Source organism: Oryctolagus cuniculus, chromosome 7, assembly GCF_964237555.1.
Source record: "Oryctolagus cuniculus chromosome 7, mOryCun1.1, whole genome shotgun sequence".
Classification (NCBI taxonomy): domain Eukaryota; kingdom Metazoa; phylum Chordata; class Mammalia; order Lagomorpha; family Leporidae; genus Oryctolagus; species Oryctolagus cuniculus.
The window spans coordinates 44,166,330-44,184,052 of NC_091438.1; the positions used below are offsets into that span (position 1 = coordinate 44,166,330).

General features: G+C 44.4%; 1 protein-coding gene across 50 annotated transcripts in view; it reads right to left on the bottom strand.

The window, feature by feature from the left end:
- Window positions 1-17,669, bottom strand: part of UBAP2L (ubiquitin associated protein 2 like) — a 56,744-nt gene extending 39,075 nt beyond the window's left edge. For 16 of the 50 annotated variants that reach the window (XM_051857250.2, XM_051857249.2, XM_070077647.1 and 13 more), the window contains exons 1-8: window positions 17,503-17,624; window positions 13,485-13,614; window positions 11,280-11,357; window positions 10,619-10,729; window positions 2,492-2,693; window positions 2,020-2,115; window positions 996-1,041; window positions 126-238 (exon numbers count right to left, since the gene is read on the bottom strand). In XM_051857250.2, coding sequence (XP_051713210.1) covers window positions 126-238; window positions 996-1,041; window positions 2,020-2,115; window positions 2,492-2,693; window positions 10,619-10,729; window positions 11,280-11,357; window positions 13,485-13,574 — 736 coding nt within the window. In that variant the 5' untranslated portion in view covers window positions 13,575-13,614; window positions 17,503-17,624. Of the gene's footprint in view, window positions 1-125; window positions 239-995; window positions 1,042-2,019; window positions 2,116-2,491; window positions 2,694-10,618; window positions 10,730-11,279; window positions 11,358-13,484; window positions 13,615-17,502 lie in introns of all 50 variants that reach the window. The other 34 variants (XM_070077653.1, XM_070077654.1, XM_070077649.1 and 31 more) reach the window with 4 other exon arrangements.
- Between the last annotated feature and the right edge of the window lie 54 nt (window positions 17,670-17,723).

Consider the following 17,723-nt stretch of genomic DNA (forward strand, 5'->3'; position numbering starts at 1 on the left):
CATCAGCTCTTCTCACCGTATCTCTGCACCCAAATACTATTCCTTTACTTTTAAAGTGTAATTATAACCTCAAAAACTATTCCTTTAGATATGCAGAGACAAGAAATGAATAAACAGTCACTCACTCGTCCCATCATCTGGTTCAAAGTGGCCAGTGTTGTTCCACGTATTGCCGCTACTATTGCCATAATTATCATCGGTATTGGCTGGCTCTGCATAATCAGCTGGGTTAAAGGTTCTGAAAAAATATAACACTTAAAAGTTTGTGTCTGACCTCCAAGTAGTTTCAGCAAATATTAACTTGAAGAAGGCAGTAAGAAATCTTGACAGGGGCTAGCATCGTGGTGCAATGGGTTAAGCAGCCACCTGTGACACTGACATCCCATGAGTCCCAGCTGTTCCACTTGTGATCCAGCTCCCTACTAATGTGCCTGGAAAGACAGCTGAAGATGGTCCACATACTGGGCTCCTACCACAATGGAAGAGACCCAGATGGAATTCCAGGCACCTGGCACTGGCCTGGCCCAGCCTCTGGCCATTGTGGCCATTTGGGAATTAAACCAGTGGATGGAAGATGGATCTCTCTGTGTCTCTTTAACTCTGCCTTTCAAATAAATAAATCTTTAAAAAAAAAAAAAAAAAAAAGGCAAAAAAACTAATCTTGACTGTCTCCTTCATAATACAGTCCAGTCATGGCCCCCTTCTGAGATCCTGTATGCACCTACTTTTCCTCACTCAGCCTAACCAAAATGTTGGGATATAATCTCAACTTATACTTGGGGTTATTTATTTTATGAAAACAGCAGGCATATGGATTCAAACAAAGCTTAAGATAATCAACCAAGTAGTAAATGCTTATCCCTAAGAAGGCAGCCCTAAGTTCACACATCTTTCTAATTAAACAGTCTAGAAAACATTCTGCCCACATTTGTTAAGGCAATCTATGGAGACTCTTAGGGGAAAAGAATTAAAGCCTTTGTATCAATGACACTTACCCCATTCCTTGAGCAGAAAACCTTCCTCCCCGCCTACCAGAGCCACCTAATAAGAGACAGAGAGGGAAAGAGAAATACATTAGAAGTTGATATAATGGGATAGTGCTGTGACATAGTAGGTTAAGCCTCCACCTGCGACGATGGCATCTCATATGGGGGCAGGTTCGAGTCTCAGCTGCTCTGCTTCAGATCCAGCTTCCTGCTAATGTGGAAGATGGCCAAGTGCTTGGGCCCCTGCACCCACATGGGAGACCTGCAAGAAGCTCTGGCTCCTGGCTTCAGATAAGCCCAGCTTCAGCTGTTGCAGCCACTGAAGAGTGAACCAACAGATGGAAGACCTCTCTCTGTCTCTCCCACTCCCTCTAACTCTGCCTCTCAAAAACAACAACAACAACAAAAAGTATAAAACCACCTCACCAGCCAAGGCAGATTCAGATAGTAAGTAGCTGATATTATGAGATACTCTTTCTCCCAGTCCCATGTATCATGTCAGTTAATACAATAGCATAAGACAATTATTATCAAAGACAGAATGTTCTTTTGCTGCTCCAACTACTGGGTGCTCAAGTAAATACAGTAACATTAGCAAGGAGTGGGAAGTTAACATAGCAGTTAAGACACCCATACCACAAATCAAAGTGCCAGCTCTGGCTCCTGACTCCGGCTTTCTGCTTATCAGACTCTGGGAGACAGCAGTAATAGCTCAAGTAATTGGGTTCCTGCCACTCACATGGGAGACTTGGATTGTGTTCCCAGCTCCTGGCTCCAGCCACAGCTACAGCAGGCATTTGGGGAGTAAACCAGTGGACAGAAGCTCTGCCTCTCAAATAAAAAATAATTTTTAAAAAGCAAAAGACTAGAGGAAATGACTTCTACTTTCTTTCCCACTATCTACTTTGGCAATCTCTAGTATATACATGACACAAGAATTAACCAGACTCCACACTATTTTTTTTAAATAAAGTAGATCCCTGGAGAACTAAAGAGTAACCTGCCCTAGTATCTATCCCTCCACACTATTTACCTCTGCCTCGGCCACGACCCCTTCTGCCTCTTTCTGTGCCTCTTCCAGACGGCCCTCCACTCTTGGTGCCATCCAATCCATTTTCCTGACCTCGAACTGAAATATAAAAGACAAAAACAAAAAACCATAGATGGCTCAAGAAGTGTCAATAGGGTGTACACAAATGTATAAATGGTATGTAATATGATATTGAGGAGATAAAACCCAAAGAGAAAATGAGCTGCAAGGATGGGACATGAAGGTTACTCAGGGAACAGTGATGAGCCACAACTTTAAAGTTAAATCACTTTACAAATGACTACAGGGTAATTTTATTCCAAACTGGTGGCTGCTGCTAAAAAAAGGCTACATATAAAAGAGATGCCAAGGTCTCAGAACAGATAATGATAAGAAAAGCAAAGGAATGATATAATGGTTCCTGGTCCTGCCTAGCAGGGCCCTGTCCCATCCCTGGAATCTAGACATTACTGACCCACAGTTGGTTTTGATAAAGCCCCATGCATACACTCTCGTCCACGGCTGGCACCTCTTCCCCGTCTTGGTGGCCCGCCACGTCGCCGACTATAGTCTCTGTCACGATCCCGATTTTCTTTGCCGTCCTCATTGGATTCCGTCTGGCCACCATCCTTCTGTCCTGAGACTCCCTTCTTCTTCCCGACCATCTCCCAGGAATGCTAAAGGAGGATAGAGCATTCATGTTCAATCAATATGGATGTCAGGATACTAGACAAAAGCTAACACAGCTGATTGATTTAATCATTTTCTTGGCATCTGGGATACTTCCATCAGTTTCTGTTTAAACAGGGGGCACAGACAGAACAAATTTTTTTTTAATATTTGTTTATTTATTTGAAAGAGGTACACAGAGAGAAAGGAGAGGCGGGGGGGGGGGGGGGGAGGGAGAAGTCTTCCATCCAATGCTTCACACCCCAATTGGCCACAACGGCCAGAGCTGCGCAGATCCAAATCCAGGGCCAGAAGCGTCACCAGGGGTCTCCCATGTGGGTGCAGAGACCCAAAGACTTGGGCCGTCTTCCACTGCTTTCCCAGGCCGTAGCAGGGAGCTGGATCGGAAGTGGAGCAGCCAGGTCTCAAACCAGCGCCCATATGGGGTGCCGGTGCTCCAGGCCAGGGCGTTAACCCACTGAGCCACAGCTCCAGTCCCTGACAGAACAAATTTTATACCTATCATGGCCAAAATTATATATTTTATAGGGGAGATGCTTCTAGATAATGGATTACAGAAATCACTTCCCTAAGGATTACCAAAATCTCTACCAGTTTAATCAGTCTACCAGTCAAAGGACATAGTTACTGGTTACGACATTTCAAGGTGTTTTCTTGGCTGAAAAAAAAATCAATTCCCTTTGCATTTACTGACCCTCAATCTTCCTATTCATATCACATAATAGAAAAAAGAAAACTGAGAAGAGCAGGCATTTTACACAGTAATTGAGTCGCCATTTAGAATGCTCAGATAGTCTATTGCAGGTGTCAGGTTCAACTCCTGGCTACATCACTTCTGAACCTGCTAATGCTGACCTGAGGAAGGGGAAGCAGCAGGTAAAGGTTCAAGTACTTGGGTCTCTGTCACCCACATGGAAGATGAAATTCCAAGCTTCTAATTTCAGCCTGGCTCAGACCTGGCTATTGCAGGCATTTGGGGAATGAACCAGCAGGTGGAAAATGGAAGATCTTGCTCCCTCTTTTAAATAAAAAATTTTTTAAAGTAAAAAAAAAAAATTTAAAACACAAAAACACTTGAAGTTTCTAAGTTATCTATGTTTTCAGAACAAATGAGCACCATCTGACTCCTCAGAATATTCTCTAACCGGCTGGCGCCGTGGCTCAGTAGGCTAATCCTCTGCCTGCGTCGCCGGCACACCAGGTTCTAGTTCCGGTCGGGGCGCCGGATTCTGTCCTGGTTGCTCCTCTTCCAGTCCAGCTCTCTGCAGTAGCCCGGGAATGCAGTGGAGAATGGCCCAAGTGCTTGGGCCCTGCACCCGCATGGGAGACCAGAAGCACCTGGCTCCTGCCTTCGGATAGGCGCAGTGCGCCGGCCGCAGTGTGCCGGCTGCAGTGGCCACTGGAGGGTGAACCAACGGCAAAAGGAAGACCTTTCTCTCTGTCTCTCTCGCTCACTGTCCGCTCTGCCTGTCCAAACAAACAAAAACAAAAACAAAAAACCAAACAGAACTATAGACTATTGAAAGCCTTCCATCCGGGTTTTACCCACAGTGTTCTCCCAATATTCTTTTTGTTGTTAAATATTTATTTATTTATTTGAAAGCCTGCTGCAGAGAGAGGGAAAAAGAAAAGAGACACACAGAGAGAATCCTCTATCTGCTTGTTCACTCCCAGGTGGTCACAATGGCCAGGGCTGGGCCAGGCCAAAGCCAGAAACCAGGAACTTCATGCAGGTGAGTCACCCGTGTGGGGAGCAGGAGCTCAAGCACTTGGACCATCTTCCATTGCTCTTCCCAGGCATTAGCAGGGAGCTGGATTGGAAGTGGAGCAGCCAGGACATAAACCCATGCCCATAAGTGATGCCTGTCACAGGTGACAGCTTTGCCTGCTACATCCCAGTGGCAGCTCCTCTCTATTTTCTAAACTGATACAAACCAATTTAACTTTCTTATATACAACACAGTTGCACACAGCTCAACAATGGGGTTAAGGGGACTGGTGCTATGGTTTATTGGGTCAAAGTCATGACCTGTAGCGCCAGCATCCCACAAGGGCGCCAGTTCAAGTCCTGGCTGCTCCATTTTCAATCTAGTTCCCTGTTAATGCACCTGGGAAAGCAGCGGAGGATGCCACAAATGCTTGGGCCCCTGCATGCATGCGGGAGACCACGAACCCTGGCTCCACTTCAGTGTGGCTCAGTCCTGTCTGCTACAGCCATTTAGGGAGTAAAACAGCAGATGAAGATCTCTGTCTCTCTTTCTTTCTGTAACTCTCCTTTCAAATAAATAAATCTTAAAAAAAAAAAAAATGGGGATAAATTCTGAGAAGTATCAGTAGTAAGTTCTGAGAAGTATCAGTTGTCATTTCTGGGCCATATGATATAACCTATTGCTCTACCATCACATATGCTGTCCTGTTGCCTCAGCAGGCGCACAGCAGCAAGAAGCCAGAATTAAGAGCACAGCCGGGACTTGAACTTAGGCACTCCAACATGCAATGCAGGCATTCCAACTGGTATCCTATCTATCATACCAAATGCCCACCCCAGATCTTTACTTAGTTACTATGTAACTCTAACAGCCATGGCCCTGACATCATTAACAGTAATCTGAACAAAAAACAAAACAAAACAATAAAACATAATCTAACACCTAGTAACTTTCTATAAAGCAGATATTTACTGTTTATTTTCTCAAATATTGGTAACACTATTATGGTCATAAAAAAAAAAAAAAAAAAAGAAGTGTCCTTTAATGGAAGCATGTTGAAAAATTCAGAGGGGCAGCATTGTGATGTAGTAGGTAAAGCCTCCACCTGCAGAGCCGACATCCCATATGGGCACCGGTTGGAATCCCAGCTGCTCCACTTCTGATCCAGCTCTCTCCTATAGCCTTGGGCCCCTGCACCTATGTGGGAGACCTGGAAGCAGCTCTTGGCTCCTGCGTTCTGATCAGCACATCTGCTGTTGCGGCCAGTCGGGGAATTAACCAGCAGATGAAAGACCTCTCTCTCTCCCCCTCACTCTATAATTCTGCCTTTCAAATAAATAAATAAATATTTAAAAATAAATAACAAGGGGCCGGCACTGTGGCATAGCGGGTAAAGCCACTGCCTGCAGTGCCGGCATCCCATATGGGTGCTGGTTTGAGTCCCTGTCACATATGTGGGAGACCTGGATGGAGTTCCAGCCTAGCCCAGCTTTAGGTGCTGCAGGCATTTGGGGAGTGAGCTGACAGGTGGGAGATTGTCATTCATCTTGCTCTCAAACAACAAATGTTTTTGGGGCTGGCACTGTGGCATAAAAGGTTATGCCTCCCTTCTCTGATGTCAGTATCCCATATGGGTGCCAGTTCAAGTCCCGGCTGCTCCACTTCCAATCCAACTCGCTGCTTATGTGCCTGGTAAAGCAGCAGCAGATGGCCCAAGTACTTGGGTCCATGCATATTCTCTTTCAATCACTATCTCTGCATTTCAAATAAATAAATTTTAAAAATAATAATAAATGTTCTTAATTGGTTAAAATGGTAAATCTTGTGCATACTATACCAAATTAAGTTTTAAAGTTCAAATAACTTAAAATTATGAGAGGGGCCAGCACTGTGGCACAGCATGTTATGCAGTCAACTGCAACACTGGCATTTTATATGGGTGCCAGTTCATGTCCAAATTGCTCCATTTAGGATCCAGTTCCCTGCTAATGTGCCTGGAAAATCAGAATATGGTCCAAGTGCTTAGCCCCTGTACTCAGGTGGGAGATCAGGATGGAGTTCCCCACTCCTGGCTTTTGGCCTGGCCTGAGCCCAAGCCACAGTAGCCAACTGGGGAGTGGACCAGTGCAAGTTATCTCTCCCCCCCTCAACCATAACTCTACCTCTGAAATAAATGAATTTCTCTTTAAGATTTTATTTATTTATCTGAGAAGTAGAGCCACAGACAGTGAGAGGGAAAGACAGAGAGAAAGGTCTTCCTTCCGTTGGTCCACCCTCCAATGCACCGATCTGAAGCCAGGAGCCAGGTGTTTCTTCCCGGTCTCCCATGCGGGTGCAGAAGCCCAAGCGCTTGGGCTATCTTCTACTGCTTTCCCAGGCCACAGCTGGGAGCTGGACTGGAAGAGGGGCAGCTGGGACCAGAACCGGCGTCCATATGGGATTTTGGCGCCACAGGCGTAGGATTAACCCACTGCATCACGGCGCTGGTTCCTTTTTAAAATTATAATAGAAGTACAAGTGCATTTTCTAAAGAATCTCCAATAAATAGTTTACTAAATTAATAAAGTCTATCTAGGACTCAGCAATTCCTTGCTGCCTATTCTTCTAACCAAACTTTATTCTATATTATAGCTGGTGGGTCATTATATGCTCACAGTAGCCTCAGTTAATAAATTATAACCCTGGGGGCCGGCACTGTGGCACAGTGGATAAAGCTGCCACCTGTAGTCCCGGCATCCCATAGGCATGCCAGTTTGAGTCCCGGCTGCTTCACTTCTGATCTAGCTCTCTGCTATGACGTAGGAAAGCAGCAGAAGATGGCCCAAGTCCTTGGGCTCCTGTACCCACGTGGGAGACCAGGAAGAAACTCCTGGCTTTGGATTGGCTCAGCTCTGGCCACTGTGGCCACTTGGGGAGTGAACCAGTGGATGTAAGACCTCTCTCTCTCTGCCTTTGCCTGCCTGTAACTTTGCTTTCAAATAAATAAATATTTAAAAGTAAATAAATTATAACCCTATAGCCAAATCTGTACCAGGAACCACAGAAACTACACTTAATCTGTCACCTTTCTCCCTCCTCTGTGTATACATCAGCTGCTGGCACCAGATGAGCTCTATAAGGAAAAATTACCATGACCTTCCCAAAGGCACTACCAGTTTTCTGATATGATCTCACCTAACCAAATACATCCTGCATCCCTGGCAGCTGACTGTTTCCCACTAGTTTTACTGGTAGCTGGTCTACCTGTGGCATACTATATATTCCATCTTTTCCTTTTTAATACTGTGGAAAGTCAAACTTGTAGTACTAGATAGAAGACACTGGAAGCTGAAACAAAATGTAACTCATATAAAAACACATTCTGGGGCCGGCACCCTGGCACAGGTTAATCCTCCACCTGTGGCTCTGGCATCCTATATGGGCGCCAGTTCTAGTCTCAGCTGCTCCTCTTCCAATCCAGCTCTCTGCTATAGCCTGGAAAAGCAGAAGATGGTCCAAGTGCTTGGGAGACCGCGAAGAAGCACCTGGGTCCTATCTCTGGATCGGCACAGCTGATTGGCAGCTGTTGCTGCCAATTGGAAAGTGAAGCAGCAGATGGAAGACCTCTCTCTCTCTTCATCTCTCACTGTCTGTAACTCTACCTCTCAAATAAATAAATAAATAAAAGAATTATTAAAAAAAAAAAAACATATGAGGGGCCAGTACTGTGGCATAGCAGGTAAAGCCGCTGCCTGCAGTGTCGGCATCCCATACAGCTGCCTGTTGGAGTCCCAGCTGCTCCACTTCCAATCCAGCTCTCTGCTATGGCCTGGGAAAGCAGTGGAAGATGGTCCAAGTGCTTGGGCCCCTGCACCCACATGGGAGACTCAGAAGCTCTTGGCTTATGGCTTCGGATTGGCTCAGCTCTGGCTGTTGTCACCATATGGGGTGTGAACCAGCAGATGGAATATTTCTCTCTCTCTGCCTCTCTGTAACTCTGCCTTTCAAATAAAATAAATAAATCTTAAAAAAAAAAAAAAATTCGGGGTACCAGCACTGTAGAGTAATAGGCTCTGCCTGTAGTGCTGGAATCCCATGTGGGCAGCCGGTATGTGTCCTAGATGCTCTTCTTACAATCCAGCTCTGCTATGCCCTCGGACTAGAACCTGACGCCCATATGGGATGCCAGCGCTGCAGGTGGAGGATTAACCAAGTGAGCCACGGAGCTGGCCCCTCCACAAATTTCAGTTCAATTTTTTTTTTAAGTTTTCCACTAGTATTTCCCTTTGTCTCAAGGAAACTAACAAACCTCTGACATTTAGCTGATGTGACTCTAACATCAGAAAATTATTATTTCTAAGGATGAACTCTGGTATCCATCTCAACCAAAGATTCCCAGTGTAAGACCAAGAAATTGAACAAGATTTCAAATTGGTCACTGCTCATTTAAAAAAATAAAGTTCTCTCCTAAGCACTGCAGGAACATCCCAAAGATTAATAAAGTAGAGTCCTTATTCTTAAGAGGAATACAACCTGGTATTAAGACAAGTACAGGGGGCCGGCGCTGCAGCTCAATAGGCTAATCCTCCACCTGGCGGCGCCGGCACACCGGGTTCTAGTCCCGGTCGGGGCGCCGGATTCTTTCCCGGTTGCCCCTCTTCCAGGCCGGCTCTCTGCTGTGGCCCGGGAAGGCAGTGGAGGATGGCCAAAGTGCTTGGGCCCTGCACCCCATGGGAGACCAGGAGAAGCACCTGGCTCCTGGCTTCGGATCAGCGTGATGCACCGGCCGCAGTGCGCCAGCCGTGGCGGCCATTGGAGGGTGAACCAATGGCAAAAGGAAGACCTTTCTCTCCGTCTCTCTCTCTCACTGTCCACTCTGCCTGTCAAAAAAAAAAAGAGACCGACCAAGATCTGAGAACTTGGTGTGTGTCTTTAAAAAAAAAAAAAAAAGACAAAAGTACAGGGGCCAGCGCTGTGGCGCAGTATGTTAATCCTACGCCTACAGCGCCGGCATCCCATATGGTCACCAGTTCTGGCCCAAGTAGAGGATGGCCAAGACCAAGAAGCAGCACCTGGCCTCTGGCTTCAGGTCGGTGCGGCTCCGGCCATTGCAGCCATTTGGGGAGTGAACCAACAGACAGAAGACCTTTCTCTCTGGCTCTCCCTCTCACTGTCTGTAACTCTCTCAAATAAATAAATAAATAAAATCTTAGTAAAAAAAAAGGGACAAGTACAGAGGGGCCAGCACTGTGCCACAGTGGATAAAGCCGCCGCCTGCAATGCTGGCATCCCATATGGGCACCAGTTCATGTCCCAGCTGCTCCACTTCCAATCCAGCTCTCTGCTATGGCCTGGGAAAGCAGTTGAAGATGGCCCAAGGACCAGTTAACACCTGCTCCCGCGTGGGAGTCCTGGAAGAAACTCCTGGCTTCAGATCCGCGCAGCTCTGGCCATTGCAGCCAACTGGAAAGTGAACCAGCAGATGGAAGACCTTTCTTTCTCTATCTCTCTGTCTTTCCTTCTCTCTCTGCATAACTCTTTCAAATAAATAATCTTAAAAAAAAAAAAAAGATAAATATAGAAACAGAATTCTCATTAAGTGGGAAGCAGAAAAGGTGAGAGCACCTCTAGGAATGGTCAACAGGCTATCAAGCTTGCTTCTCTGCTACCTCAACAGAAGTTGAAGCACTGAATAGTACTGTGCAATATGAAGGCGATACTGATGGAAACACCCTAAATCCAGAAGCAGAGTATAACTTGAGACTTTGTACAAAGAGCAATATAAAGGTAGGAAGAAATCTTCCATGATTTAAAACCCAAGGTTATCAAATAGCACCTCTAACTTACACCTTAAAAACAACCCCTCGGAGGGAAGCCATTGTAATCCATAAGCTGTACTTTGGAAATTTATATTCATTAAATAAAAGTTAAAAAAAAAAAAAAAAAAAAAACCTCAACTGGAACAAATATGCTATTACAGGCCAATTACAAGAGACTGGTTTCACTTTTTTCCCTCTATTACTATTATTTCCATGTAGAGAATGTAATATATACAAATTTTAAGTATTTGAAACCTACAGCAAAAATTCTCCAAGGAAGTTCTGTCCATTCTTTGGAAAGTGAGGTACTCTGCTTTAAGGTGAGTTACCCAACTTGCCTTTTTAGGATATTACTAACCTCCCAACCAAGGACCCACATTCTAGAACTGTTTATGAGCACTCTACCGTGTCTGGGTTTCCTTCTAGCAGAACATTGATGGCTCTGTTGACGTCTCCATTGCAGTCATGTAAAGCGATCACACATTCATCCTGGTTCTTGCCTGTGATATCAATCAACTGAAAGAGAAAGATCAACAACCATCATGAACAAGCTTGCACACCACACAAAAGAAAAGTGAAGGGAGAAGATTACCAGCTGGGTTTTAAAGAACCAGGCTTCAAAAGCAAAAACAGATTTTTGGAATTCTAGTGCTAAAAGCAAAATATTAATGTTAACCTGGTTGGGAATAGTGTCAAAAGTATTTACAAAGTAATCAAACTACTAAGCCTCAAAAGAACCAAAACCTCAAGAACCAAACATAGACACACACAGGCTTTCACGTACCCTGAATTTCCATATTCGGGAAATCTACAACTGCTCAAAGTTACTATAAAAACATCAAAAAGTCATTCAATAAACATAAGTTAAAAGTAAAACTTCTTTGAGCAAGGTATCTAAGGGGTACAACGAAAGCACTTATTTACTGGCCTGACTTATTACACTTCAGATCATAATTCTTTCAATACTTATACTATAAAGTATCATGGTGGGCATCTATGATGCTGAATTATGCTTTAATCCCCGTATCTTTTCCCATTGATTACAGCAAATCAGTGGTACACTCACTTGTTTCACCTTTTCCTCAAAGTCAGCATCATTATGGTCCGAAATCATCTGTGCAAGTCGAATTTGTTCTGCAGTAGCCTAGGAATTTGATGAGATCAAGAAAGCATAATTAAGAGCTAACAGTTTAGAGAAATAAGAATCACCTATATTGTCAATCTGTACCCTCCCTACTGCCCCAGTCTCCTTTTCCTTATTCCAAGTGATTAAGTAGTAAGGAACTGTTTAAGATGCTTAAATCGGGGGTCAGTACTATGGCATAGTGGGTAAAGCTGCTGTCCGCAGTGCCGGCATCCCTTCTGAGTGCCAGTTCAAGTCCTAGCTGCTCCACTTCTGATCCAGTTCCCTGCAATGGCCTGGGAAAGCAATAGAAGATGGCCCAAGTCCTTGGGTCTCTGTATCCGTGTCAGAGAATCAGAAGAAGCTCCAGGATCCTGGATTGAGATTGGCACAGCTCCAGCCATTAAGGCTATTTGGGAGGGAATCAGTGGATGGAAGACCTCTCTGTCTCTGCCTCTCAAGCTTTCAAATAAATAAATCTTAAAAAAAAATGCTTACATCTGCAAAATGACCAAAAAACAGTGAAATGGTCACTATTTCACTAGTCAACCCCAAAATGGGCAGAGTAGTTTAAGGAGCCTTCATGCTGGAAATTATAACACCACTCTGAATTCACATTATTTGCAAAGTTATCCATAAGCCCTATTTCTATTTCTGCAATCATCGTTGCCACTCTTATTCCCAGGGCAGGGAATGTCATAACATTTAGTCTGAGGATAGAGTCAACATCTTTTCAAAATTTGTTTATTTATTTTAGAGGCAGACAGAGAGAGACCCAACGGCTGGCTCACTCTTCAAATGCTCACAATGGCAGGGCTGGACTGGGAAATCAATCCAGGTCTCCCACATGGGTGGCAGGATTCCAATTACTTGAGCCATACTGCTGCATCCTAGGGTCTACATTAGCAGGAAACTGGCATCAGTAACTGAAGGCAGGAATCAAACCCAGGTACTCCAAAATGGCTGGCATCTTATCTACTAGGCTAAATCCCCACCCCAGATTCAACATATTTTCAGAGTATCCAGTGTATATTTTTTTTTTTTTTTTTTTTTTTTGACAGGCAGAGTGGACAGTGAGAGAGAGAGACAGAGAGAAAGGTCTTCCTTTGCCGTTGGTTCACCCTCCAATGGCCGCCGCGGCTGGCGTGCTGCGGCCGGCGCACCGCACTGATCCGATGGCAGGAGCCAGGAGCCAGGTGCTTTTCCTGGTCTCCCATGGGGTGCAGGGCCCAAGCACCTGGGCCATCCTCCACTGAACTCCCTGGCCACAGCAGAGGGCTGGCCTGGAAGAGGGGCAACCGGGACAGAATCCGGCGCCCCGACCGGGACTAGAACCCGGTGTGCCGGCGCCGCTAGGCGGAGGATTAGCCTAGTGAGCCGCGGCGCCGGCCTTCCAGTATATATTAATACAACATCAGGAATTTGACTGTCTCAACTGAGATTAGGTACTAAAATTCTATAAATTCACTTGGATACAGAAGTGAAAAAAAATGAACAAGGAGGAAGTTCTAGTCTTACATGTTCATTTTTTCTGACCATAGCCAAATTAAGTAATTCATTCATATTAGGTACCAATTAACACCAAACTGGTTATGGAAAACAGATCATATCTAAATCAAACTTAGTACCAGTGAGGTTAATTTACTCCTTAAATTAAATGCTCTAGGGTGCCTCATTTGTTAATTTTGAAGGAACATAGTAAAGATGCCAGCTCCTCATGGGAAAAGAAAAATCAGGTAAAGCCTCAGTGAGACCGAGAGGAAGATATAGAAAAGAGGAGCAAAAGATAAAATCTGGATGGGGATAAATGTAAACACAAAAGCTGGCTAGAGAGATGTCACAGTGGAAGGTCTAGGAAATAAATATATTGCTAAAACAGCATAGATAAGAGAAAAGGCAGAGGACCCAAAGTAAAAAGTTATTTTACTAACAATGAAGTATTAAATGACAACAAAGTGATCATGCTGCATCCTAGCACGTTATTAACCGTTATCAGGTCCTAAGATTAAAAAAAGAGTCAAGGACTACAAACAGGAAAAAGGAAGCTAAATCAACAATCCAAAACAAAGAATGATGCTTTATTGCATAGAAACCAGTATTAGCCGGTAATGCTACTCATGGATCCATACCGCTGGAGTATTTATTTACCTGTGGCCGCTGCTTGTGCTGTGTCTGGTTTTGGTTTTGAGGTTGTTCCCAGTTTCCCCGGGCTCGGTTAGTGCCCACCGACGTCATCATTTACAGTATATACAAATAACAGTATTTACAAGGTAGAATACTGAAAGATTAAAAAAAGAGTTTAGGTGTTAAATGTGAGCAAAATATGTTTCTAACCTCTCTTCCAGTGGCACCTTCACCACTATACACTTTGATTTCTTTAAAGGAATAAACCAAAAGATCTGCCTGTTTTTGAGACATACTTGGTTTGATAAATTCTTAAAGGAACCATGGCTATTAATCTAGTTTTGTATAACAAGAAAGGTATAGAGCAAGTGTAAGTGGTTTTTGTTTTAAGAAATCAGGGCCACGATTTGGTAACTAGCCCCCTATATTCAGGCTTTTTAACTTTTATAGTAAGTAAAACAATGTTAATAAATCAAAAGCCTTCTATGAGTGAAAGTATCTGAAGTCCTTTGACAAAAGGGCAGATAATCAGCAGAGTCTGGAAACAAATGCCTTCCAGAAGAGGATTAGTTTAAACTCCAAATAACAATTTAAAATACCCAAGGAAATAGCTTCATCTCTCTTACAACTATTTTACATAAATTCTATGTGACCTCTACTGCTTTGGAAAGGACAAGTTCAATTCAAGCCTCTTTCTCCTTAAAGTTCTATATCACAGTATGCTGGCTTTTCAAAAAAAAAAAAAAAAAAAAAAAGTGTTAGTGCCAGTGACTTTGTCCAGAATTTCAGTTCCTAGGATAATCCCAAATCAAAGCTTTTCCCAGGTGCTTATATTTGTCTCCTAGCCCATATTTTCAAGAAACCAGAATTGCAAAAACCCTCCACCACTCACCTTAATATACAAGGAATCCCAAACCTGTCCCAAACCAAAAGCATCTAACACAAAGTTTTATTTGGAAGAAAGGGCTTCTAGAAAATCATCTGAACTTGGGACATTAACACCAACAAATTGAATATTTAAAGAGACCTCACACAGGGGTCTTCCTACAACCAGAACAGTTTTTGTTACAACACTTCTAACAAGCATTAATTCTACTGAATTTGAATTCAAGTTCCCATCATTCATATTTCATTTGATAATGCAACCTCAGCTGAATTTAGTAAACAATGAAAACATTCATCATATGATAAGGACTGTTCAAATAAGTTATTTTGCATTGTTTTATTCCCTTCCAAAGTGGACAAGTTTATACTTTTTTGCTCTATATTTATATTTCATTAATGAAATTCTATACAGAGTTATTCTAGACTGTTCAGGAGATAGTGCTGGATTTGAAGGAGAGGTTGGGTGCACTTCTAAGGAATTGTGCAAGGACTAATTACTAAGAAAGTGAATTTCACCTGTTTCTTGGATGGCACAGAGAAAGCAGACTTCCCTGTGGATAAATTCTTCATCAAGTTGTGTCAATAGGTTGTCTTTGTTTTTTGATGGATCATTAAGAACAAAGAGTTTAACATGATCACTAAGAAAGATGTTTTAAGGCATCAGCAGAGCTAATTTTTAATCATTACCTCTTTTTTCTACACACATGTGCACACAAAGGCCTATGTATATTTCAGGCTAGTACAGGATTATTTGCTACACATTAGCCCATTTCCCCAAGCTGGCATTATGGTCAAGTTTCAACACCTATTTTACATAAAACAAGTGTTCAACCAAGTACCCAAAGCAATGAGGGGGGAAAAAAAATTTGAGAAAAACTACTGTTTAAAACTGGCTCTAAGATGAAGCTTCTGATAGAGTAGTTGTTTCCAACCCATTCCTATAACTTCTAAATACTGACTGTTTCTTAATTCACATGTGGTATCAATTTGTAAGAATGAGTTAAGACTCCATGACTAGCTATGTAAACTGTATGTAGCAACCCAGTCCGATATAAATATATTAAAAAGTCACGTTGAAAGACACATAATTAAACAGGAAGGGGGGGGAGCTTCCTCATCACTCTCACTATTAACGTCTCTTTCCCTCTTACCAGCCTGAAACGTGTGACTAAGAACTTTACCACATAGGTAGCAACCACACTAAGCAACAGGTCAAAAGTAAGTGATCTGGGATGAACACTTGAGGGCACAGCAATAGTAGACTTGCAGGGCAAGCAGGGTCACATACCCAGTTGTTACAATGGGGATGAAGACTCTTTTTCTTAGAAAATAAAAACATTTAAGGGAACTGGAGTGAGAAATACTGGAGACCAAGGGGACAGTAGAGAAGCAAATCAGATTTCAGTATAAGAGTGCCCTTAACTATATTGTGAAAACCAGCTACTTAAAAAAATAGCCAGAGAAATTTTACTGAAAAAAATAAATAATACGTATTTATTGAGTATCTACTATATGTCCAACACTTCAGGAAATACAAAAGCAGTATGACTTGGTTGCTGCCCTCAGGGAGCTTACAATCTAGTTTGAGAGACGATTCATAAACTCTGAGGCTGGACTGGGGTGAGAAAAGCTTGCTACCACTAACAGAACAATTAAGATCTCTAGATGCTTTGTTGAAATGACCCCTGCATCCTTCTCCCCACCACACTAAATCTAATAAGAGTACTTGCCAGTTAGGATCACTTAAGAGGATTTAAAATCAAAAACATAAGTTATAATTTTTAGGCCTTTCATTACTACATGCAGCAACACTTCCCACCCAGCGATGGAAACAATCATTGGGACAGTCTAATCTTTAAGGACAGTGATGTACGATCTCAAGGCAGTTTTTCAGCTGATACACAGCCAAAATGTTTTAATTCTCTGGCAAGGTTGGTTATCACCAACCCTCATCACTTCTGAGCAAGTCACATCAGATATCCCCAAAGCAGGATATGGGGGTGGAGGGCGGACAGGGAGAGAAGACAAAAAAAAGATTTCTCTATTTAATAATTGGGAAGAGTCAAAAGCAAAAACGTTAACAATAACAACAAAAACGCCTGTTACTGCGGTGTTTTTCTTTCCCCAACATCCTACACCAGAGGTGGCTACACTTCAAGAGGGTGGAAAAGGATGTTTCCATTGATGTTTGTGACATCAGTTTACAAAGCAATTTAGCGGCTGTTCGTAAGATGAAGGGTCTGAAGAAATTTGGAATTCTTGTCCCATTATAAGAAGAATGAACAAATGCCCAGTACTCTAGTGACGTCCCTCAAGCGTAATACACCCTATGGGGGCCTCCACGTCCTGCTTCCCAAATAACATAATTGTTGGGGTTACCCAAAACTACAGCATAGACAACCGGAAGCTAAAGACAGCAGCAAAAATATATTCCAAAGAGCTTGGTCGGTGAGAAAGAAGGAAAAGGAAATAACAGGAGATGACAAAGAGACTGGAAACGGAGAGGGGACGCAAGCCCACGCGTGGAGGATGGGAGGCTCACCCCCCTCAGCGCCACATCAGGAACACACGGGGCCAATCGCCTCCCTACCTCCCACCCGGAACAAATTAATCCTCCGCACTCCAAACTGAGGGCCACATGGGGGAGTTTGGGGCAGCTCCACCCCATCGCCCTCCCTCCCCCCGCCACCCCCAAACCAGGCCGGATCCGGATCAGAGGAGGCCCGCAGAGGGTAGGGAAGGGAGGAGGCCCTCTCCTCCTGCACAGGCACCAGCCGGGGTAGAGAGGACCCTACCTTGGGCAGGGCCCAGGCCTCGCTCGCTCGCGCTCTTTCTCGCTCTCCCCCCTCAGGCCCTAGCCGCATGGCCCCCCCCTCCGGCTGCCCCAAGCCCCGCCCCGGCCACGCTCCCAAATCGAGGCCCCGGCTCTAGCGCGGCCCACTAGGCCGCGAACCCAACCATAAACAAAACCTCCGGCGGCCGACTCGACATGGGGGGGGGCCGCCAGGGCTCGCATGACTAGGAGTGGGGGTGTACAGTGGGGAACACACGGCGCGGGGGGGTCTACCGAGGGAGGGGGATACGGCGGGGGTAGGGGAGAAAGGAGGGAGGGTAAAAGGGGGGGGAATCGCGGATTTAAAGGGGCCGCGGACAATACCCGGCCCCGCCGCGCTGCCGCTGCCGCCGCCGCCGCCGCCAACGCCGCTGCGCTCCCAACTTTACCTCAGTCTCCTCCACACTGACACCCCGGGCCGCGCCGCCCCTGTCACGTGACATAAGATTCCCTCCTCCCCACCCCCCCTTTTCCCTCTCGCGCTCGCTCTCGCGCCTTCTCCCTCCCACTTGCCTTCCTGCGTCCTCCGGCACGTGACGCGAAAA